Source organism: Onychostoma macrolepis, chromosome 22 (assembly GCF_012432095.1).
Source record: "Onychostoma macrolepis isolate SWU-2019 chromosome 22, ASM1243209v1, whole genome shotgun sequence".
Lineage (NCBI taxonomy): Eukaryota > Metazoa > Chordata > Actinopteri > Cypriniformes > Cyprinidae > Onychostoma > Onychostoma macrolepis.
Window position 1 is genome coordinate 36280695 of NC_081176.1, and position 26356 is coordinate 36307050.

The 26356-nt window shown below is 36.4% G+C and overlaps 2 protein-coding genes across 2 annotated transcripts in view; one reads left to right on the top strand and one right to left on the bottom strand.

Annotated features, from left to right (window-relative positions):
* LOC131529680 (GTPase IMAP family member 9-like) overlaps positions 1-26356 on the bottom strand; it is a 277942-nt gene that overhangs the window by 229661 nt on the left and 21925 nt on the right. The window lies entirely within an intron of this gene.
* LOC131529687 (GTPase IMAP family member 9-like) lies at positions 6384-25553 on the top strand. Its single transcript, XM_058759512.1, is given in 7 exon segments — positions 6384-6551; positions 10588-10642; positions 11858-12460; positions 12560-12912; positions 12914-13223; positions 16148-16151; positions 24493-25553. Coding segments are annotated over 5 exon segments (1590 nt in total). The 5' UTR covers positions 6384-6551; positions 10588-10642; positions 11858-11877; the 3' UTR covers positions 24833-25553.

The window sequence follows — 26356 nt, forward strand, 5'->3', positions numbered from 1 at the left end:
GTAAACCGATTGCGTTAAAAACCTGACAAGTTAGGTTAACTCAAACCGTTTGAGGAAACTTATTGTCTTAAAATATTTAAGTTTTTTAAAACTAATAGTTATGAGTACGCTGAACTTATTTCAGTTGAGTTCACTAAATAAGATATATGCCCAACAAGTCACGGTAACTCAAACCGTTTGAGTAAACCGATTGCCTTAAAAACCCAAGTTAGGATAACTCAAACCATTTGATGAAACTTATTGTCTTAAAACTTTTAAGTTTTTAAATCTAACAATTATGAGTGCACTGAACTTATTTCAGTTGAGTTCACTAAAATAAGATATACATTGCAGTTAAGTAATTAAGTGATTAATTAAGTGCTGATTGAGCATTAGTGATGAACACCTGCTGTTAACAAACAGAATCACTGACAGAAAGAGAAACACAAGAACAACAGCTGACTTCAGACACATGCTTAGATGAAATCAACTGAAATAAAATACATTAAATCTCTCAAAATCTGATTAAACAACCCCACAAACAGCATCACCAGCTCCACTTATTAATAACCAGACTGACTTTATTTCTGTCAGACATCTACAGAAGATCTTATTGAGAATTAACTAAGGTTTAGATGTTGATTTATTGTTTCAATTGAAGTAACCATGTTAGAGATCAGTGTCTGCTTTAGTTGGGCTCTTGACCCTTGACTTTTGTGTTAGTAGTTTTGTTTCCTCTTTTTCTCAGGCTGTTGTAACCATGTGTTCTTCGAACATGTTTGTTGCAACTCAAAAGCCCAGAGGAAATTATCAGTAGTTGGTTATTATATGTTCATAATGACAGTCATCTATTAGTGAGCTGATCTCATAGAGATTGAACATAGACTCATTGTGCGTTAATTTGTAAAATAGTATGGTCAAATATTACGAAAATTCGCGTTTAAACATAATGATTGCTATTCTATAAATAATGCGAGTATTCGTACATGCTTGCATAAAGGTGCGCATTTATTATTTACATTTAAATACCGTTTCGCATCTGTTTACATAATTTACCTGATGGTATGATGTAGATTTACATCACATTATTTAAAACAGAAACTCTGGATACATTTTATATTTACACTCCTACTTATCGTTCGCGTCCGGCATATATTTATTCGGATTCTGACTTTCCTTATAAATCTCATCAAATCCACCCCCGTGCAATTCATCAGACGCAGGCTAGTTAGTCGGCTGCATCTTCATCAGTTTACTTAACGCAGTTGGAGGTGTTTCACTGATGGGATGAAACATCTTTTAGATTTTCTTTTTTCTTTTACAACTTAATTGCTACGATGTTAGCATATCCCTCGCATGTAGACGCATATTGTCCCTTATCTATGTGCGTTTGAACGCCACGGGTGATTTTAACAGACCTGTTTATTGACCTCGCGTGATGTGAACCATCTGTTCTAACGGCCGTTTGAAGTAGGTCTTATGTCTTACGACGGTAAAGTTCACGGGATTCTATTTGTGTTATATGTATTACGTATAGATCTACATCATAATATGTTTTAAGCACAACAATGATCAAAGATCGGATAAATAACAAATTATGTGAAATTAAGTAAATTAAACGTCATTTTCCTACAATATAGACCATCTTATTAAAACAATCATCTTTGGAGATCCTCTATTTATTTAAACTTTATCACCTTCTTTATCTACCTCGTTACATCCTGAACATCGGTTTGAAGACGTATTCGAATAGATTATAAATTCATTATAAATACACAATTCTCAACTTTACCTAAACTTTTAACTTAACCAGCTATGTGTCATATAAAATCTTCAAAAGGGCACACATCCTTTGATAAATGAACAGCAACGCCAGAGTTTACGATGCCAGAGACACCTTTAGATGTTTTTACAACAACCTCTTGATCTGATACGGTCGCGTCGTTAATCATACGTCCCGACACGCTGTGTCATTCTCATTTCGTTGCCCCCTGCGTGAGACGAAATATTTACATTTCGTGCGATAATGTAAAAAGTTTAGGCGTCTAATTATGGCTGAAAATCCAAAGACGTCCGAAACATTTGCTTTCATTTCGGTTTCCACTCACATACGCGTGTATGCGTTTAAACCGTTAAAGCAGGCTAGAAAGTTTAAAGATTGACAAAAATCAAAGAGTAAATAAAGGTATTAAACTACTAAAATAAAATAAAACAAGACAAACAACCTTTTCCTGTGGCTTAGAGGCGATTTTTATAAGAAAAAAAAAATTTAAAACCTAATTTTTAAAAGTGAAAATGTCTGGGTTATATAACACGTCAGAAGTCTTAAACTTGACAAAATCAAAGACCGATTAAAGGAATAGGCGAATTAAGTGCGAATAACTAAACTAAAGTAAATAAAATAAAATAAGCAACATTTCCCTGCGGCTTAGGTAGGCCTACTGTTTGTTTAGAAGGTAAAAACTACACTATCCTAATTTTAAAGTGAAAAGCTTTAGGATGAGTGCCGAATTGTTTCATTAATTAAGAAATGTAAAAGATTTATTAAAAATAACGTTCGTTCTAATGTTAATACATTACTTTAATTCTTTTAAATCTTTGCGTCGGTCTCTCCTCATGCTGTTAGGGGCTAGCGGGAGGTGTGGTCTGGACTCGGCGGCGTAAAGTCATTCTGAGTTTGCCACGCTAGTGTGCGGTTATCTGCCGGAGACTGCGTAAGATAGTCTGCTCTTTTTCTTTTGTTTAATTTTTGTAACAAGATTTCGACTTTTTACTTAACGAACGTGTCAGATGCTTTTTTGTTTTAGAAGACAGTAAGATAAGTCAGATCTATTTGCTGTAACTTGTGAGAAAAGCTACCTTTTAATCTGTAATGTTAGAACGTTGTAAAGTATCTTAACGTTCGCTTCTGATGCTTTTTTTCTTTTAGAAGATGGTAAGATGAGTCAACTCTATATTATTTAACTTGTAATGTTATGCTATTGTTTTAACTAAGGTGTCAGATGCATTGTTTTAAATAAACAAACACGCTGGCTTCTACTTTGTTTTATTTAACGTAAAACGTTTTTAAACTAGTTAGAGTTCGTTACAACAACACTAACAAGTCGTTGCTCATTTTACGTATATGTTTGATGTTTTTTTGTTTTTTTTGTTGATATGTGTGCGTGTGAAAACTCTAATAAAAACTTCCCTTTGACCCGTTTAACACAGTTTCACAATTTAAAGTTTAAACACATAATAGTCTTCAATGACCCACACAAAAACACAGTCCCAAAAACATTCATAAATACCTTAGGATCACTGGACAGTAAAAACAGATGCTCATTTAGATGGGTGGGGTGGACAAAACAGGTGTCCAGTTTGGGACGGGAGGGAGGGTGGGGGTCTTATCTTTATGAGGGGCAATAAATCAAAATTTTTGACATTAGGTGCCCTGGGATCTCTCTCCTGTCAGGCTTGCAACTGGGGCTGGGGAGCTAAAACCCTTGAAAAAGAACTGTTTTGCACAGCTTCTTGCGTATGCTGGCACTCTGTAACTCCAGGGTCAACATGATCTCACAGAATTCCGTGTAATGTTCACGGACTTAATTAACCTCCGAATCTGTGGTGGCATCACGGAATCACCGAAAATTCCGTGATGGGCTCACAGAAGTGATACCAATGTAAGTCAGTGACAGGCATCAGCCGTGCTCCATGCACGGAAACCCTTAGCATCAATATGCCGACGCCATACTGCGAAATGTATCGTCATCATTATTGTTCAGAACTGGGTAGGTTTAGGGTAGGGGTAGGGTCAGGTACTCCAGTGAAAGTATAACTGCATCGGAGTCACTCTTTTTACGTGGTCCGATGCAGCGCTGGTGTTGAACCAGTGAATCCGTGCGTGGACCACGGCTGATGCCTTCTGTGAGCCCATCACGGAATTTTCAGCGATTCCGTGATGCCACCACAGATTCGGGGTTAATTAAGTCCGTGAACATTACACGGAATTCTGTGAGATCAGGTTGCCAGGGTAGTTAATTTTGCGATGTGGTGCAGCCTTACTTTGTGAAATACAGACACCACAAATGACACAAGCATGAAATTATGGTTCTCAATTCCGAATTGGGTTTCTGCAATGTGTTCCCCGAGTATGAACACATCCTCTGAACCAATCTCCGCCCGAACGAAACGGTTGACGCAGGACACCCTGACACCTTGTTCTTTTGAGTTTTGTCAGATCACACGCTCTGCTGCTCTGACCACCTTCACTGATGAATCAGGTAACCCCATGTGATATGGTATCAATACTGCACCAGTTATTGCAACCGTAAACTGCACAAAATACGGGCATAGTTGCTCGCTCTCCATTGACTCCGATTGACTCTGGTGCTAGCGTAGAGTGAGGAGACCCAACCAATATGGCACTGACGCTGGATAACGTTACAGCACGTCATAAGGCGTCTACGTATATTATGTCTATGGTTCTGAAACCCCTGGAAAAAAGTGCATCCAGCTCCCAAACAAAAACTGTAAAATTAAGGTACAACATCCTATTTTTTCTAAATTGTTTTTTTTTTTTTTACTGTTACTTTACAGGTATTTTCTGGATTATCATTGTGAAACATTCTCTTTGAAACTTAAACTCACTTGTGAAACTTGTGCTAATCAGCAACAACAGCACACATGCAAAAACTAATATCACCGCATCAACAACACAGTTACTGCCTTTAAATAAAGCGACATGCAGCATAACATCAATGCTTCTTGGTCTTCTCCTGAACTGAAGCACACACAAAACCATGGGCGTCGCTAGGCCATTTTTAGGGGGGCTTTAGCACCCCTAAATTTCTGCTCAGCCCCCTAAAAATCTTGCGATTCTTTCCCTTTAAATTTCAAATGAAAACGGCAGCAGACTTCAGCTCCTCCCCATCTTTCTGCGCGTTCTTCAATCCACAGACTGCGGTGGCGCAGAGGAGAGGACAAGGTGTGTGTTTATCGATAGATTGCTATAATATCTACATCTATGCAGTTCTTTGTCATAAATACAGTTTACAAAAAGTCATGGTTTCCAATCTACTGTAAAGTTTTCGCTGCGTTCACCACTCATCACACCACAGCTGTTTCCTTCAGCGAAAGCCCTTAACACATATGAACGCATACTTTATAAAACGATCACGTTATTGCTATTTTCATTTGGAAATTTAGCTTTCAATATAGAACATAATATTACAGTGCATGTGGCATTAACTACCATACAGTTATGCATAGAAATGATTAAAGACAGTGACCGACAGCACTCAGTCAGTGCACTCATTTTAATTGCATATCAGAGTGATTGACAGAGATTGAAACATTGTGTGTGTGTGTGTGTGTGTGTTTTGTATTAATAAAAAAAAAAAAAAAAATTATTGTTTGAATTTAATTTATGTAGAACGGTTCTACAATTTTTTGTACAAATTTTCAATATTTTTTTTTATAAATATTTATTTTTTGTTATTATACCCTCATTGGGGGCTGAGCCCCCCTAAAATGAAAATCCTAGAATCGTCCCTGCACAAAACACAGACACAGATGGAGGTACACAAGCATGCAAAATAAAAATGATTTCTGAATGATTTTAAACATTATATTTCATGTTAAAATGTAGCATTAGACATTGGGCACATGTACAAATGCTATATTTTCAGTGTTTTAGGTAGTTTTTAATATATGTATTTTTAAATTATATTTTTTTACATTTGCAGTTAAATTAATGTGCAGGACACTTTGCTTAATAAAATATATTTTATAGTTAATTGTTATGCATGTTTGTATCTATAATGTCCTGGGGACAGAAATGGCACCCATTCAGTGGAATGACAAGATAATGTGAGTGATATTTGTGTGTCCATCTGTAGTTGGCGAAAACGTAGTTGTCTGTTATTTGCACACAATGAAAACAATTAGAACTTTTTTAGAGGTCCCCGCACTACATTAGACATACAGAGGACATTCACAAGTAAATATGCCATCAAAACAATATTTGGCCATTTTGATCGATTGAGAAAATAAATGAAGTAGGTTGACAATTATGTCGCTGATTAGAATTTGTAAATAAATAAATAATAATAATAATAACTTTATCACAAATATTATTAGAAAGTTACTGACCGCGGGAATGAGTGAATGGTGTGAATGTGCGAATATAAAACCAACTTTACCCAAGTCTGATCTGGGGTTTTACACGCTATTACCGTAACGTGTAGTATATGCGCGCACATCAAAATAACGTGGCGCTAGAAGGACTGTGTTGTTCAAAGTGCACAACGGTAACTTCACAAAACTCAGACAGAACAGAAACACTTTAATCCCAACTGAACATTAAATCATCTTCACTTCTTACACGTGAAATGATTAATGTTATAAATATTTTATGTAATGACTCTGCTTCGTCTGCTGGAATCACAGCGCCTCCTATTGGAGACAAACAGCGTCACATGATTCAATAAGAGACGCTGCTGAAAGTGAAAGTAACATTTCAATACGGACATTTTGTTGAAGCTCTTTTCTGACAGAAGACATCTTACATCGGCCGTTTTGTGAGCATCTCTGTAAGTTCATTTACATTAATGTATATTTAACAAACGTGTTCTTCTGGAAATACGTGAATTAGTTTGGCAAATTCTCCGCTGATTCATTGTAGCTAGAACTTAAAGAAATGTTTGTGTCTTAAGGCTTGTCGGTGCACTAATGCTTTCGGGTTTGGGTAAGTTAACGGTTTAAGCTAAAACTAACCAGGACTGCTTTTCCCAAAAGCATGGTACATGCCTAAACCGTCCACAGAGACCATAACCGTCCATTATGATAGCAATTAATGGCCTAAAATCAAATTAGGCTCGCTATGCTTTTGGGAGAGGCATCCCAGAATTTGATACAGGCCTTTGACTACTTTTCTGAGTCTTTTTAAAACACAAGACTGAAATGGTAATGTACCACAGGAAGCCATTAGCCTGCCTCGGTTTCTATTTTTATTAGGGATGCAACTATACAATTTTTTCAAATTCGATCCGATCCAGAAAATTCTGAGTATCGGCCAATTCCGATCCAATCCCATACCAGCGCAGTTTTTTTTTTTTTTTTTAATCAATGTAGAATTTCTATACTTCCGCGTCACTCTTTTGTATGTTAAATACAATCTACTAGACAACTTCATTTTAATGAAAAATAATATATAAAAAAAAAAAAAAAATTAGGGGTTGTTTACACCTTATCACTTCATGCATTTTGTAAAATAAATCCGATCGCTCAAACCACTTCAGGAGGTGTTCTGGGCCGCATTCCAGACTGATTTCGTTGACGTGAAATTCGTTAAATTTAAATATAGAGCGGGAATTGAAGATCCGTTTTGCGACGACACATTTATGTGGCCAAGTGTTAATATGTTTTAACAAATCAGATAGCCTAGATATCCGATCAGCTCAAACGCACACTGTAAAAAAATTGCTGTAAAAAAAATGGCCATATTCTGAGAGTAACATCCTGTTTTTTCATTACAACAATAAAATCCCGTAAAAAACAATGAATTCTGGGTAATATTTGTTGTTTTCGAGAAAGTAGCCTTCTGCAGTCCTGTGAAGTAATAGCGCTCAGAGTCGACACTCAGAGACTGTGTTTCAAATCACACCCTACACCCTCATTCACTATTCCCTACATGAGTTTACTAATATAGCCCACCTGACAGAGAGAATGAACACTAATGAGTGAATTCAGCCAATGATGAACAGCTGCTGGTAACAAGCAGAATCACTGGAGAAAAGAGGAAAATGAAACTACAACTGACTTCAGACACAGCCTTAGATGAAATCAACTGAAATAAAACAGCAGAGGATGATTAAACAACTCCACAAACAGCATCACCAGCTTCACACATCACAGTCTGACTTTATTTCTGCCATATATCAACAAAATTACTTGAGAATTAATAGACATTTAGATGCTTTATTGAAAACGTTTCGTTTGACCTCACCATTATGGCGATCAGCGTTTGCTTTAGTTGGGCTCTTGACCCTTGGCTTTGTAATGCTTGATTTTTTTTTTGTTGATGTAATAGTGTTTGTAAGCACCTTTGTTATAGCAAGAAAAGCCCAAAAACAAATTTGTAAGAAGTGTTTTTGGATCGTAAGCATCATGAATCATCACGAATCATCACTGATCTCATTCAGTCTTTAATGAAGCAGCGTTTTTTTTTTTTTTTTTGATGTTATTTATGTGTGCATGATACAGCAAAATAACAATCTATTACGACAAACTGTAAAACTTATGCACAAAAGCTTCAATACAACAGCATAATTAAGACCCATACAGGCATCAAGAATCAGCATATGAATCTCAACAATGGTGAGTCAAAAGCTTCATGTTGCAATGCATGCTGGGTGTTTCATAGCACTTTAGAGTTTTTTTTTTTTTTTTAATTGTCAGTCCTCTTTTTAACAGTCTTACATAAACTAGAGCAAAAGAGTGAGCAGGCTGTTATTAAATCATCACTTTGATAACAGAAGAGATGCTAGAATAAATCAGCAAATATGGTGTTTAATAATGGCTATGTTATTAACAAAACATAACTAACACTATTACAGTTTTTGCTTTGGTTCTTTTTGCCATAATAAAGGTGTTTTAAAACACGTGTATAGCAACCAAAGAAAACTTGATTTTAAAAAGTCAAGGTCAAGAGCCCAACTAAAGCTAACACTGATCTCCATCATGGTACTTTATATAATAATAATAATAAAAAAAAAAAACTTGCATTTCTCTGAACGTCTGATGGAAATAGCATCAGTCTGGTTAGTCATGTGTGAAGTAATGTTGTTTTGGGAGTTGTTTAATCAGATCTTGAGAGATTTAATATCTTCTTTATTTCAGTTGATTTTATCTAAGCTGTGTCTGAAGTCAGTTGTAGTTCTTGTGTTTCTCTTTCTTCAGTGATTCTGCTTGTTAACAGCAGCTGTTCATCACTTAATGCTCAATCATCATTTAATTAATCACATACTTATCTCATTAACTTCAGTACTGATTCAGTGTTACTCTAACACTCTGTAGTGTGCACACATTATAAGTGTTCATTTAAAACTGAGGATTTTGTTGTGGGGTTTAAAGGGTTAAAGATGTAAGATGAAAAAACAGCATGAAATGTAATTTAACAGCAATAAACTGTAGAAAAACAGTTATTTACTGGCAACCGTGCTGCCAGTAGATTACCGTTAATTCTGTAAAACGTAACAGTCAGATTAACCAAACGAAAAAAGTTATTTTTACTGAAATATTAGTGAAGGTCTACAGAAAACAGTTATGCAAAGTCATGAACTGATAAGGAGAGTAAATATTAAACTGAACTGTATTAATGTGTGTTTGTACAAGAGAGATCTGTTAGTTTAATGTAGTTTTGTGGGTCACCATTGTGCTGGAGAGTACAGCCTGTGCTTCAGTCAATGATGAGACACAAATGCTGATGTTCTACTGCTTTATTTAAAGTAACTGTGCAGTTGCTTAAGCAGCAATGATCTTTTTGTTAAATATTCCAGCGTATGCATGTGTTATAGCTGATGATGAACTGCAATGATTTGAGTTAAAGACATGTTTTTAGTTATTTAAAGTGTTTGCAGTTTTATACTAAGAAATATTTTTTCTCAGTGGACTCAAATTATATAAATTCACATTACTAATACCGTATGAACACTAGTATTTGAAACTTGAACTGTTTGAAGCAATTGGAGCAAAGTTCATTTCCATGGAAGTATAACAGTAACATGCTGTAAAAATGAAGAGCTGTAAAGTAACGGTAGATGGCTGTAAATTAACAGTACATTACTGGCAACTCTGCTGCCAGTAAATTACTGTTATTTAATGGCACAATTTTTTACAGTGTAGGCTATATATTATAGACTAAATACATTTAAAATACATTAACAAAAGTAATTTTGAAGAACACACTAAAGTTGAAATTAAAATTATTTTACATGAGCTTTAATATATTTATAAATGTCAAAATAAGTGTACTTATTTAAAACACAATAAAATCATAATTATGTGAAATGTATGTTTAAGCAATACTTAATTAGACATTATTATAAAGTGCATTTTTAAAAAGTGCACTTAAGTATGTTAAGACCTATTGTCATTAAAGTGTACTCTCTTTAAGTACACTTAAGTGGCCTTTAATTTAAATTATGTTATTATCTGCAAGTGCACTTTTTAAAAAGTATACTTTTAATAATTTAAGTACACAAAACGTACACTTTTACAGCAATTAAGAACACTTCTTTTTCACAAGTTTATTTTAAACACAGAAATTCAATACTCATTCTTTAAATAAAAACTTAATGAAACTTTAGTTTTATTTAAGAAAGGCACATACACTGGAGAGTCCCAATAGTTAACGTTCCCCGTTAAACTTTATTCTCGTACAGAAATCCGTTATTTAATTTATTTTATTTCTATTTTTTTCGCCTTCACGCTAAAAAGTAATAATAATAATAATAATAATAAAAATAAAGCAATCTAAAGGTCTGTGGTATTTTGAATGAACATGACACTTCTAAGCAAATCACATACTTCCTCATCAGAAACTGCATTTTCTTCATCTCTTTCTAGGATTTCAGAAGGGAGTGTCTATACAGAGCCTTTGTAGAGGATCATTTTTATTGAGGTATGATAATCTGTGCCCACAGTGTTATACTCTGAATTCTCAGGATATAAACTGAAATTTCTGATTATGCTTTCCTTTAATACACAAGATCCTATAAAAATGTTTGCTAAGCAAGCATCACAAAACTGTAAATGGGATGCTGAAATTTTATCAAAAATATTCTTAGATCCTCAGGATAAAGTGATATATCGACTAACTGTTTACAAATATGAAGGTGCAAATAGCAAAACTGAAGATACAGTTTTTAAATCCCTATCCTAATTTCATTTCATTTGAAATTATTTGTTTGATTAACTTCACAAATGCCAAGATAAGCACATTTTTCCACAGCCTTTAAGAATGCTTTGTTACTGTAATTACACTGAACAAAATTATAAACGCAACACTTTTGTTTTTTCCCCCATTTTTCATGAGCTGAACACAAAGATCTAAGACTTTTTCTATGTATTTCTATGTAAGACAAATCTGTCTAAATCTGTGTTAGTGAGCACTTCTCCTTTGCCGAGATACTCCATCTACCTCACAGGTGTGGCATATCAAGATGCTGATTAGACAGCATGATTATTGCACAGGTGTGCCTTAGGCTGGCCACAATGAAAGGCCACTCTAAAATGTGCAGTTTTATCACACAGCACATTGCCACAGTTGAAAACGTCCCAGTTCTTACATGGCCAGCATACTCACCGGACATGTCACCCATTGAGCATGTTTGATACTATTTACTGACTGGTTTTTACAGTAAAACTGCACATTTTAGAGTGTCCTTTTATTGTGACCAGCCTAAGGCACACCTGTGCAATAATCGTGCTGTCTAATCAGCATCTTGATATGCCGCACCTGTGAGGTGGATGGAGTATCTCGGCAAAGGAGAAGTGCTCACTAACACAGATTTAGACAGATTTGTGAACAATATTTGAGAGAAATAGGCCTTTTGTGTACATAGAAAATGTCTTAGATCTTTGAGTTCAGCTCATGAAAAATGGGGGAAAAAACAAAAGTGTTGCGTTTATAATTTTGTTCAGTGTAGGTAGCTATTGGATTTACCTCCAGACAGCTCATGGTCTGGTGTCCAGCCGGTGTGTTAATCTGTGCCTGTCAATAGGAGAAGATTCATACGAGTATTCAAAAGATTCTTCAATGTTAAACATCTAATAATGATTATTAGAAAACGAATATAATACTTGATTCTGTCTGACACTAAGTCATATTATTTAGTTTTAGGCTACACACTGAAAATGGAACCAAATACACGTTTTAATGTGGTGTTGCTGGGAAAAACCATGGCTGGGATAAGTGCATCAGGAAACACAATACTTGGACGAGAAGCTTTTGTCTCAAAGAAAAGTTCTAGATCAGTCACTCGAGATGTTGCTGTTGAATCTGGATCCGTTGGTGGTATGGAAGTCACTGTTTATGACACACCAGGATTATTCAACACAGAGATGAATGAAGATGAGATTCAGCAGATGATAAATGAAGAGGTTCTTCAGAGATGTGAATCAGGTCCCTGTGTGTTTCTGCTGGTGATCAAAGCTGACAGATTCACTGAAGAAGAAAGAGAAGCTGTGGAGAAGATTGAGAAACTGCTGGGAGACGAGCGCCTGAAGAAAACCTGGATCCTCTTCACCAGAGGAGACGAACTGGAGGATGGAAACATGACTATAAATGAATTCCTTGATGACACTGAAGAACTGAAGAACCTCATTCAGAAATATGATCAGAGATACTACGTGTTCAACAACAAGGCAAAAGAACAAGCTGGACAAGTTCAAATGCTGTTAATAAAAATAATGAAGTCATACTTCAACATCAACGTCGGTGAGTCTTTTATAGTAATATTATATAAATATACTGGGCATGTTTTATTCTAAAAACGTTATTATTATTATTTATTTTTATTGTTTCTATATTATGTAGAAGAAGAAGTATCAGAGATTCAGAATTCAGCTGTAAGAAAAGGACTGAAAGATTGTGAACAAGACAAGTCTGAACAAGTCTCCAGTCTCTCATCCAGACGACTTGTTCTTCTGGGTAAAAGTGGAGTTGGGAAGAGTGCAACTGGAAACACAATCCTGGGACAGAGAGAGCTTATATCTTTACAGCGAATGAGTTCAGTAACCAGTGAATGTTCAAAGGAACACACCACTGTTTCAGGCAGATCTGTGACTGTAGTGGATACTCCTGGATTCTTTGATACACAGATGAAACCTGAAGAGTTAGCTGAGGAGATAGCCAGAAGTGTTTATATATCCAGTCCTGGACCGCACGCTTTTCCTCATTGTGTTGAGAGTAACAGACAGATTCACTGAACACGAGCTGCAGATTCCTCAGATCATTGAGATGATGTTTGGTCAGGAGGTGTTAAAATACTCCTTCATTCTCTTCACTCATGGAGATCTGCTGGAAGAAGAGTCAGTAGAGAAACTCATTGAGCAGAACTGCAGATTAAGAGATCTAGTTCAGAAGTGTGGAGACAGATATCACGTCTTCAACAATAAAGATCTGAATAACAGAGAGCAGGTGAATGATCTCCTGCAGAAGATTGACTCAATGATAGAGCAGAATGGAGGAGGACACTACAGTAACCAGATGTTTGAAGATGCTCAGAGATTCAGACGAGAGGAAGAAGAGCAGAGACAGAGAGAGGAAGAGCAGAGAAAACAACAAGATGAGAGACAAATACAAGAGGAGATTGAGAGAGTGATACAAGAGACAGAGGAGAGAGTCAGAGCAGAGTATGAAGCTAAGCGATCTGAACTAGAAAGACTTGGAGCAGAGAAGCAGAGAGAGGAAGAGCAGAGAAAACAACAAGAGGAGAAGCAAATACAAGAGGAGGTTGAGAGAGTGAGAAAAGAGACAGAGGAGAGAGTCAGAGCAGAGATAAAGTCTAAATCAGAGAGAAACAACAAGAGGAGAAGCAAATACAAGAGGAGGTTGAGAGAGTGAGAAAAGAGACAGAGGAGAGAGTCAGAGCAGAGATAAAGTCTAAATCAGAGAGAGAAACAACAAACCAGAATGGATTTTTATTTTTTCTCCAAGTACAAGAGACATTTTCAAATGGCAGCTTTTGTTGTTTGTGGAGTCGTTATTGGAGCTTTGGTTTTAACTGGTGTTGGAGCTGCATTTGGAGCTGGTGTTGGAGCTGTAGTAACAGCTGTTAGTGGTGGAGGAGCTACTGTTTCAGGTACTATTGCTGGAATTTCTCTTTCAGCTTCTATTGGTGCAGCTGCTACTGGAGCTGCTGCTACTGGAGCTGTTGCTACTGGAGCTGGTGTTGGAGCTGGTATTGGAGCTGGTATTGGAGCTTTAGCTGGAGGTGTTGCTGGAGCTTTTGCTGGAGTTGCTGCCAGTAACGATACCAGATAAGCTGTCACTGTTGGCACTCTACACTGAAAAAAGTGTTTAGTTGGTTCAATTTAGAAATTCTATGTCAACTGGTAACATCTACAATAACTGGTTTTGTTTAAATGAAATAAATTATTTAAGGTTACTGATTATAACTGAATTCAACCAAATGAAAAAACAAGTTTTACTGAAGCATAACTCTTAATAGATGTAACTTGATTTCTCCAGTTAGGAATAATTACTTAAGTGAAGATGTTGATGTTTTATTGAAAATTATAAAGTTTGAAGTCACCATTGTGGAGATAAGCGCTTGATTTAGTTGGGCGCTTGATCCTTGACTTTTTAGCACTAGTTTTTCTCTGATTGCTGTAAATGTGCATGTCTAAAGTACATTTGATACAGCTGAAAGTGCTTGAGAAAATTTAATGAGGTGATGATTTTAGCAATGAGTAGTGATCACAAATCACATCTGGAGTGTGTTATTATTGGATTAGGATTACATAAACTCATGAATCTGCGTATGAACCTCGACCTTGCCAATGGTGACCGTCAACTCTGAACATCACAAAACAAGCCGCAAAAGTCACAAAATAATTTTTGCATTGATTGTCACCATTGTTGAGATTCATGCGCTGGTTCTTGATCTTTGTGTGAGTCAACAAAAAAAACAAACAACAAACAGCTCAAAACACTTCTGTATATTGTCATAATCAAGTGTTTGATGTGTTCATTTTGTCATTTAAAACGTTTATGTTTTTTTTTTTACTCAGTTACAGCGATATCAACGTATTAGTTTTATTATTCAATAAGTTTATATCTTCTGTTTACTCAGTTACAGCGATAGCAATGCCTTTGTCCATGTTGGGAATTTCCTGGAGCTTCATGAGTTCCATATACAGTGTATATATATATATATATATATAAAACAAGTATTGGTTCAGGCACCGTTTTAAAAGTATCGATTTGGCGCCGGTATTTGGCACTTTTACTTTCTGATCCCTGGATTGTCCACCTCTGCAGAGCAGTGAGGCAGAGAGAGGAAGACGAGAGAGAACAACAAGAGGAGAAGGTGGAAAAAAAGAGGGCAGATTTATGCAGTTTCTTTTTTTTTTTTTTTTAGAAGCATCAGCGCTATTTTTATTTTGCAGCTGTTGTAGCTGGTATTGTTGGTGGAGTTCGTGCTAAATCTGTTATCGGTGCTGCTGTTGTTGGAGCTGTTGCTGGAGCTACTGGTGGAGCTGTTGTTGGACTTACTGGTGCAGCTCTTGGTGGATTTTCTGGTCTCACTGCTGTTGGAGCGGCTGCTGGATCTGTAGGTGGAGCTGTTGTTGGTGGAGTTACTAGTAAAACTCTTGCTGGAGTTTGTGATGGAGCTGTTAGTGGAGCTCTTGATGGAGCTACTGTTGGAGCAGTAGGTGGAGGTTTCGTTGGCAGTGCTGCTGCTGGAACTTTAGATGGAGTTCTTAATAGAAATATTGCTGGAGCTGCTGTTGGAGCTGTTTTGCACGCTTTGCATGTTGTGACAAACACGAGTCCGAGCCGAGCCCGAAGCTATTCATTAAACATTAACCTGAACTCGACCGAGCAGCAAAGCTCTACTTCTGCTTTTGGATCTGTAGGAGGAACTGGTTGACTTCGTCAAACTGCATAACTTCTGTAGGGTTGTGGGCATTGAGGAGCCTATCAAAGCGTCTATAGGCAGGGATGGATCAGTTAAACTGTGCAGTGTGTGTGTTTATTCTGTATTTGTTTTCTATAAATGTTTTGGCTCATGTGCTTACATATTCTTCATATTCTGCTTGAAACTTAAACACAGGGTAAGGCTGCCGCCCTGCAGCTTTTAGAGGAAGCAGGGCATACACAAAAAGGTATATAGAAATTATGATCACAGACATAATAAACAGGATATGTAAGTGCACACATTTTGGCAAATGCATATAAATTGGCTGAAGAAAGGGAAGCAGTGTTTGCTATAGCTTAACAATAGCTTTATAACTGAATCTCAATAAAGTCTCTCAGTATTGCACCTCTTGACTCCTGACTAATCATTTCTCCTTACAAAACAAAAATATATGGGAATATACTGCAACATATAATGCCATATATTACATAATACTAGTGATGGCCAGATGAAGCCTCATGAAGCTTTCAGCTTTTCAGCCAAGTGGTTCACAAAAGGGTTAATTTCTGGAAGATTTATTTGCTCACAATACCACCTGGTGACCAAAGAGTGTAAAACAAGCAGATATATTACAGACAGAGGTGGACAATACAGGGGTCAGAAAGTAAAAGTCCTAACATATGTTTATTCCACTCATGAACTCAGCAGCTGATTTCACCAGAGGAGGAACCAAGTCATTCCTTTCAAGACACAAACGAGTCTAGAGTCAAATCCCAAGTCCTCAAAGAGTTAAAGTTAGAGATTATAATAAGAGACTAATTAAATGATGATTGTGCATTAGTAATGAACACCTGCTGTTATTGAGAATCACAGAGGATCAGATGTTGATGTTTTATTGGTTAAAATGATGCCACCATCATGGAGATCAGTGTTATGATAAAAGCAGATAACCGAGGATTTACCCCGATCGTCTCTTCTAGGGATCTCATGTGTCTCTGATCTGCGTGAGTGAAGAGCACTAGAGTAAATCTGAGAGCTTCTGCTCAAACCAACTGATGAACTCCATCTCCTGCTCAGTGAAAGTGCTTAAAAGCAGAAAGAACAGGATGACATGAGCTCCTGCTGAACATAATTCAAGAGCTCTCTTCAGCTCCGAGTCTGAATGAAAGTCAGTGTGAGTGGAGAATCTGAAGTCTGGAGTATCGATCACTGTCATGCTCCTGTTATGAACAGATCCAGTGTGTGATTTACAGACTCTGGTCACTGATGAAGAGCTCTTTTCTGACTCAAACACCTGATCATTAAAGATGAGGTTTCCTGCACTCAAAAAAATGATTCGGTCTAAATTGTTCCAGTGTTCATGTGTTTCCACACTACAGAGTGTTCAAGTAGAATTGAAGCAGTGCTGGAATTAAGGAGATAATTATGTGATGATTGATCATTAATGATGAACACCTGCTGTTATCAAGAAGAATCACCGAAGGAAAGAGAAACACAAGAACTACAACTGTCTTCAGCCACAGCTGAAGATGAAATCAACTGAAAAAAAAAGAAGACATTAAATCTCTCAAGATCTGATTAAACAGCTTCACAAACAACATCAGATTGACTTTATTTCTGTCAGACTTCTAGAGAAGCTCTTATTGAGAATTAACAGAGGTTTAGATGCTTTATTGTTTTGTTTGAAATCACCATCAAAGAGACCAGTGTTTCCTTTTGTTCGGCTCTGGGCTCTTGACCCTTGACATGTTGGTGTTAATATTACACTGGTTGCTTTAATTGTGTGTTTATATAGAACACACTTCGTTTAGCCAGCAAAGCTAAGAAAAAAAAAAAAAGAAGTTGTGGGCAAATGATCCACCGATCTCATTTCAAGTCCAACATCTGATTGTATGGATGTAGTACTGCTTTAGATTTTTTTATATAGCTTCAGATGTAGTAGTCTTGTAAAATCAGATAATTTAAATAATTTACAAATCACTTTGTGCTCAAAAAGTTTTCATCTGTAACAACGCAAAGATCACAGACATCAAGAATCAGTATATGAATCTCAACAATGGTGACAGTCAACAAAATGCTTCATGTTGCAATGCATGCTGGGTACCAGCATAGTACAAGACTCTCCCATGTATCCCAGCATGCATTGCAGCATGAATAAACAACGCAGCTGAATTGTCTGATTATTTTCTTTTATTCTTACTATTTTATTTTACGTATGCTGTTATAGTTGTGCCTTTTAGTAGCTTGTTTTGTGATGTTCAGAGTTTTATCTGAATATTTTCTTGACTGTCACCATTGTTGAGATTCATACACTGATTCTTGATGTCTGTGGTCTTTGTGTTGCTACAGATGAAAACTTTATGTGCACAAGGTGATTTGTAAATTATTAAAATTATCTGATATTTACAATACTGCAAGATATGAAGCTACGAAAAAATCTAAAACAGTATAATGTCTATGTAATCAGAAATTGGACTTGAAATGAGGTCAGTGACCAGTGACAAGATCTACCCACAACTCTTTTTCACTTGGCTTCGCTGGTTAAGCGAAGTGTGTTTTAAATGATCACACAATTAAAGCAACCAGCGTAATATTAACACCAAAATGTCAAGGGTCAAGAGCCCAACAAAAAGAAACACTGGTCTATTTGATGGTGATTTCAAACAAAACAATAAAGCATCTAAACCTCTGTTAATTCTCAATAAGAGCTTCTCTAGAAGTCTGACAGAAATAAAGTCAGTCTGATGCTGTTTGTGAAGCTGTTTAATCAGATCTTGAGAGATTTAATGTCTTCTTTTTTTTTCAGTTGATTTCATCTTCAGCTGTGGCTGAAGTCAGTTGTAGTTCTTGTGTTTCTCTATCCTTCAGTGATTCTTCTTGATAACAGCAGGTGTTCATCATTAATGATCAATCATCACATAATTATCTTCTTAACTCCAGCACTGCTTCAATTCTACTTGAACACTCTGTAGTGTGGAAACACATGAACACTGGAACAATTTAGACCGAATCATTTTTTTGAGTGTATGCTAATGATACTATGTTATGCATGTCAGGCCAGTAGTTGGCGATCAAGAAACACTGCGCAAAAACATAATATACATGCACATGACGTCACCTTTTTCACTAATTCATGTTTTTGTTGTTTACATGGAGATGATACAGGCATCGTGTTCAAAAGCTTGTGTTTCCAGGCCCCCAAAACTGAATTATTGAAGACACCTGATGTTAACAAACAGAATCACCGAAGGAGAAAATCATGTTTTACCATTGGGTCACCATCACGGTGGTCAATGTTTGCTTTAGTTGGATTCTTGACCCTTGACTGTTTAACATTCGATATTGTTTGATTGCTTTAACTGAGTTAGACAACAGTTAAGACGAGTCAAGAGAAAAGGTGATCGGGGGGTGTTGGTTATGTTTTGACATCATCATCATCTGACTTGAATCTCTGAGTTGGATTTACAGTATCTGCCATCCTGTGATTGTACAGTGTAATACCTCAAATTTTCAGCATAAACAGATTTTTAAAAGCTCTTCTGATCTAACAATAATTTAAAAAAAAGCTTTCATCTAGGCACGCAGACATCAAGTATTCAGAGTTGATCTGTTTATCTGAATATGCTGTTTATCACCGTTGTTGAGATTCATACTCTGATTCTTGATGTTAGAGTGTGCCTAAATAACTTTTTATTTTTTTAATCGGAACAATTTTTAAGAAACCCTTTGGATTATACTGAACACTTCTGATCTTACACTGTAGAATTACAGAGCTGCTGTAATCAAAGTAAATCTAATTCAGAGATTAAGCTCCAAAAAAGTACAAAGATTCAGGTCAAATGACGATGACAATACATAACCAACACCACCAGACCACCTCTTTATTTGGCTTGTCTAACTGTTGTTTAACTCTGTAACAGCAGCCAAACAAAATCTAATGTTAAAGAATCAAGGGTCAAGAGCCCAACTAAAGCAAACATTGACCACCGTAATGGTAACCTAAAAATTCAGATTTCCTCCTTCAGCAGAGGTGTAAAGTCCAGGGGTCAGAAAGTAAAAGTCCTGCCATGTGTTTATTCCACCCATGAACTCAGCAGCTGATTTCACCAGAGGAGGAACCAAGTCATTCCTTTCAAGACACAACGAGTCTCGAGTCAAATCCCAAGTCCTCAAAGAGTTAAAGTTAATGAGATAATTAAGAGACTAATTAAATGTTGATGTTTTATTGGTTAAAATGATGCCACCAATCATGGAGAGCAGTGTTTGCTTTAGTTGGGCTCTTGACCCGTGACTCCTGTGTTAGATCTCTGTCTGTAACACTGCATGCTGTCTATTTATGTCCAAAATAATTTTTTTTAGTGTGTTTACGTTTTGAATAAACAACCCTGTGAAATTACAGCGTACAAGGGGAATATTGGTCTAATAGTTATAATGAATTAATCTTAAATCTACTGTACGCAATGCATATACATATTTGAACTCTTATTCTAATTAGACACACACAGACATCACTAACCAGCATATGAATCTCAACAATGGTGATAATCAACAAAATGGTTCATGCTGCAATGCATGCTGGGTAACACCATAGTAAAAACTCCCATCATTCACTGCAGTATGAAAAATTATTGTCACTACTGTTGAGGATAATATAAGTGTTCATGTTTAAAAGCCTGAGCTACAGTTATTTTTTCCCAATATTAAATCATTATAGTGGCATTTGTTTAACAAGACTTTTTTCACAGTTCAGTAACAGCTGAACACCAGGCAATAAACCAAAGAAAGATACCTTCATGTTTATTCAAATGACTTAGAAGCAGAAAGTATAAACTAAACTCAAAAGAATCAAATCTCAAGCTTTTAATTCAGCAATGCACAAATGTTTGCTGTGAAACAGTATTGCAATTGCTTAAAAGCAAACTACTTTGAGTTATTAAAAGGGTCAAGAGCCCAACTAAAGCAAACACTGATCTCCATGATGGTGGCATCATTTTAACCAATAAAACATCAACATCTGATCCTCTGTGATTCTCAATAACAGCAGGTGTTCATCACTAATGCACAATCATCATTTAATTAGTCTCTTAATTATCTCATTAACTTTAACTCTTTGAGGACTTGGGATTTGACTCGAGACTCATTTGTGACTTGAAAGGAATGACTTGGTGAAAATCAGCGAGTAGCTCCAGAGTGCACCCTGGACGATGGGGCGGGGCAACACATTAAGGTGGGGTGACACGTGTCGCTCCGCCCACCTTCAATTTCATTGGTTTATAATACAGCAGAGCTTATTGGTGTAGACGTTTGCATGAGCATTCTTTTATATACGTTTTATGAATGATCTACGCTGTTTTGGCTGTACTACAGTATTCAGAGATGTGCACTTAGGACTTCACTAGCCTGATAAATGTTCTATTTTAACACAATTTGAGTGTAAGAAACATTTTGTTGAGACAGCTGTTGTCAGATGTTGTGATTTCGAATATGAAATGTAACTTGGTGAGAGGCTAAGGCAAACACAGATGAGTTCAGTATAGCAATCTGAATGCTTTTTCTGAGGATTTCAGTTTTTATATGAACAAAATTTATATTTTTGTGCAAACATAGAAGCAAGCGATCAGTTGATAGCAGAAGAGAAAGTGGAAAAACACTTTAGAAACTGTAAAGACACTTTAACCAAAAATGTGCTGCGGTTTTAATGCACTTCTGCTAAATAAATGCTGATAAGCAATCCTTCACGAAACTGAAGCGCTCAGGAGTCCAAAGTGTTAAAAAAAGCTGCAGTTACTTCTGCTTTTTGCATGCAAACGACTGTGTGAGAAATAAGAGTGAAAATCAGACAAGAAACTGACCAGTGCATCAGAAAGTTTGCTTTTAATACTGAACAATGATGTTCAACATATATGGAGATCAGTGGTGTTTTAAAATGAGGAGGCAGTTTAGCCCTTCATATATATATAATTCATGTCCCTGTTACACTTAATGTTTACAAGTGCAAATAGCTATAAATTCTATTTACACCTAGCAGGATTTTCTGCTACAGTAGGTGGCCAACCAAAATGCAAGTCAGTCCAATATTATCCGTCTGCAATAGTTGTAGGACCGCACTTCTAGGACCCTAGTTTTTTGTGACAGCGCCACCTACCGAGCCGGAGAACCACAGTCCCAGGAACGCATTTCCAGGACCCTAGTTTTGGAGGACCGAAAAAGTGCCACTAAGGCAGTATTTCCACCAGTTTTAACTACATTAGAATTTTAGAGTTTTTTTAAAGTTTTATTACACCCAAATACTACTTTCTTTATTGCAATTAAACCTGGTTCCTAGGAATGTTGAGTAATCATTGGGTCTAAGTAGCATAATATAATAACTCAAGTAAAATAAACAAGGAATCATGGTATAGTCTTTTCAGTCACTAGATCAACCACATTTTCAAGTACAGAGGAAGACACAAGGATGACTCTGGGGGTAGATTTAAGATTGTGTATATTTTATAAAATAATATATTACAACAGTTGAACTTGAACACACACAAAAACAAATTTGTTCATGATGTGAACCACATAGAAAGAACTTCATGGACGACGTCTTCACTGAGTCCTAAGAGAGAGAAAGAGAGAGAAGTGAATGAAATAAGGAACATTTAGTTGAACATGTTCTATTCTCTAATTTTTAATTTCATATTTAAAAGATCTTAGTTACCACAGAGCACACACACACACATACACGATCCAAAAATAATTATATCAATCTTCATACCAATTAATGTTCATAATACTATTATTGCATACTGTTCAAAGATTTGGAAAAATTTTATTTTGATGTTGTGGGAACAAAGGTTCTTGAAACATTCATGTCAATAAAGCCCATCTGAACTGAGAAAAAAAAAATAACAGAGAGAGATGCAAGAAATCTGAATAGAAATAACATTATTGACATGACTTTAAATATTTAAAGCACACGTTGTGATGTATGCAGCAGCACTACCTACCACCTGGATGCTCTCCCCTCTTTTCTCAGTTGTTTATCTATCACCCTATTCAATTCTTCCACTTCACTGAAACAGTAAATGGAGAACATAATCACTGCTAGGTTAACAGAAATACTGTTAACGCTTAAAAAAAGGATACATTGGACATTGTGTAAAAACAATTCCATTTTCTACTCTTACCTGTGACGATAATCAGGACCAGAGAGGAAGGCCTGCTCAGCATCCTGCAGAGACCAATTCTGAAGCCCAGCCAGGCCGTATATGACGGCCTATCAAAAGAAAATTGCTAATTGAAATACACACAGGTCTGTACATAAGTAGCATAAGGTATAATATACAGTAGGGTTTGAAAGGGCAGAAACATGCACAATACATTATAGTGCTATGCATACCTCTGGAAATAGAACACCACAGATTACCTGCACTTCATCCGTGAAGCTCAGTTGCGTAGGTGTTTTATGTAGTACTGACTTCAGAAAAGCAAAAAAGGTTGTTCTTCACTGTCAAGGTAGACAGGCACCTGGCGAAAGGACTTCGGAGGATACAACTTTGAAGTCTTCCCATTGAGTACGTCCTACGGGCAAATTATTTTGCCACAATCATTACAATTATTTTGTGGTAATAGGATTTTTAAGTGTATTGTGTGATAGTTGTTAGTGAAGGAACAACTGACTTTAAAGCTAGAATATGCAGAATTGGAGAAAGGAGCAAGACTAAGGTAGATTTTGAAAGCAATCAACTGAAACTGAAACTGAACTGAAAATATTCCACCCCCTACACCCCCCTGACTGTGAGCACGTGACAGTTAAAACATTAAGATTATTTTAACTTAATTAAAATGGAAAAACAATGAGTAATTAACAAGCTTTCACATCAAACGTTCTACAGTTCATTGTGCTGTCAATAATTCAACACAGGCTTATCATGCAACAGTTTCGTTAAATGAATGCTAACAATTGATTTTACAGCATTAGAGGCTAATATATGATGGCTATGCATTCAAGACTATTTAGCAAATCACGATCACTTCGGCTATGTTAACTTTCCAATGAAATGCATCACAATTGTTTTTAATGTTAAACAAATAAAAATTGATTCACATTTGATACTCACACGCTGATTGTCATCCATCTTCGCTGGTCCTCTAATTCGGTAGGTGGCGTTGTCACTAAAAACCTAGGGTCCTAGAAATGCGGTCCTAGGACTGCGGTCCTGAAAATGCAGCCTCCGGTTTTGCAGGCAGATGCTACTCAGTCAGTCGCGTGTTAAAGTTGTTCACGAAACTACCACCAGGCGGCGCAAAGGGACAGTTTGCAAACTGACTGAAATTGATATTTTTTGTAAACGGAGATCAAATAACGAAATAAAACAATAGCATTATAATATAACATTATAACATCCTTAAAAAAATCATTAGAAAATGTATTTAAAATTATTTTTTATGAAGTTAATTTCAAAACGTGTGACAGTCGTAGGCTACAGCCTAATGCATCAAAAATATAAAAATGAGAGAATTAAATTTACATAAAGGCTTAATGCATGTTATGGTTATTAAACAGTCATTATGAAAACCATTAAAACTACACAATTTCCTTAGGTTGAGAGATTAGGGGAATCCGTAAAATGTAAAAAATGACAAAAATTAATTAGACAACACAATACAACTTAAGAATTTTGTCATTTAATTAGAAAACAGCCCCTGATTCAAAACATTCATTTCCAATTGCATAAATCTGGTATAGACCTGCAGGGGCCTTAAACCTAGACCCTATAGCCAGCCCTTGGCCGACAGCTTACCAGTATCCTCGCCCGAGTCCGACTGGAGCTTGTGTCTTTTCTCTCTCTTCTTTGCTTCTTCTTTTCATCACGACTTGCTTAAAATAACATTACACCAGTGACTCTTACCAGGACGTGGAGAACATGCTGAAAACTAAACCAGAGGAACTGAAGAAGCTGTATGAGAACAAATTACAAGACATACAGAGAGAACTGGAGGCCAGATCTGCTGAAGAGATGAAGAAACTGCAAGAGAGAATAGAGGCACTGACAGCGTCTGAGCAAGAGAAAGAGGAGAAGATCAAAGAGCTGGAACAACTAAACAAGTGTAAGATGACAGAGTACAAGCGTTATTATGAAGCGAAGCTCAGAGAGACCAGACAGGAGGCAGAACGGACCTGTACTCATCCGAATATCATAAAAAAGATCTGGCAGAAGTTCCTCAAATTCAAATCTTAATCACATTCTTGTAATATGTATGTGATGTTAGCCCCGGTCAGCCACACCTGAAGCAGCTGAGCATAAGGTGATAATTACAGACAGGTGTGGTGGAGCACTGGATGGCATTATAACCGAAGTCTGCGGGACAGTAGCTCTCAATACGTGTATGTTACAAGTATGTGTAACATTTGTAATATGTGTATATATGTAGGCTACCATTTAACATCCATGTACTGCGTAGAGTCTACAGCAGCGGTTCTTAATCCCAGTCCACATTTTGTATGTTTCTCTGGTCACTTCAGAGGTTTGCTCTGTTTGATCGTAAGTGCCCTGCGAAGTGGACTTAACCGGGTACTCTGCCCCGATGCTCCATTCACAGGGCATTAAAGTGCTGAGACGTGAATTCACACTGTATTTATTTACAGAGGTATGTTATCACACTTCATACTTCTCCAGGACTGGAACTGAGAACCACTGGTCTACAGTAATCCCAATATCTCCTGTAAATAAGCATTTGTACTGTAAATACTACTACTAAGATGAACTATTCTACTCGTTTTCTTAAAAACAAACCTTGCTAGTGCACTGTGATTAAGCTGACTGAGACTTGTTATAGCACTTGCATATCATTGCTCTTTTGTTGATTTTGATTGCTTCAGTTGTCCTCATTTGTAAGTTGCTTTGGATAAAAGCGTCTGCTAAATGACTAAATATAAATGTAAATAAAGATCTTGGCATAGTTGTTTGTCACATTTGTTCTTGCAGGAACACATTTCTTGAATTACGTGATAATTTCATGTAGTGACAGATATCATTAGCAGTAGGAATCACAAATAAGTGTTATGTTTGATTACTTATCTTAACCATTTTTATTTTTTATTTTTTGTCACTCCAGGAAAAAAGGTGTTGTCTAGGTGAAGTTTTAGCAAAAGGAGAAAAACACTAATAAACAGCCAAACATTTACAAAGACATGTGGAAGTGAACATATGCTGCCGTGTCAAAAACTGAGCCAGAAAGCAGCATTATTATCTCAGAAAGGTAACGGTGTAGTTTCAACAAAATAAGTAAGGATTTGAGTGTTATCGGTTTTCTTTTCAAATCAATATCTTAATATAACTAACTTGACTGAGAGCATATAAAAAGTTACGGACGAATATCTGACAAGCAGATCCAAAGGAAGAAGAAGCTGCTGAATTAATGGAAGTTCGTCTAGATATTACTGTTGAAGCCTCTAGGAGGTAATCCTCGGGGACTGACTGACTCTGAATGGGATTTTTTTTTTTTTTTTTTTTTTATTGCAATAATAATAAAGAATACAGTATAAAAGATAAGAAACAGAAAAGAACAGTATGTACAAAACGAACAACATACCTTTCAATGAAAAAAATAAATAAAATAAAATACTCAAGGATTAATAGATAAAGAAATAAATGTAAAATATAAATTCTTTAAAATTGACAGAAAGAGAAAAAGAGGGCATACAAATAGAGATACAAATATATTAAGGGGAAATCTTAAATATGGCACAAATTCTAGAAGTT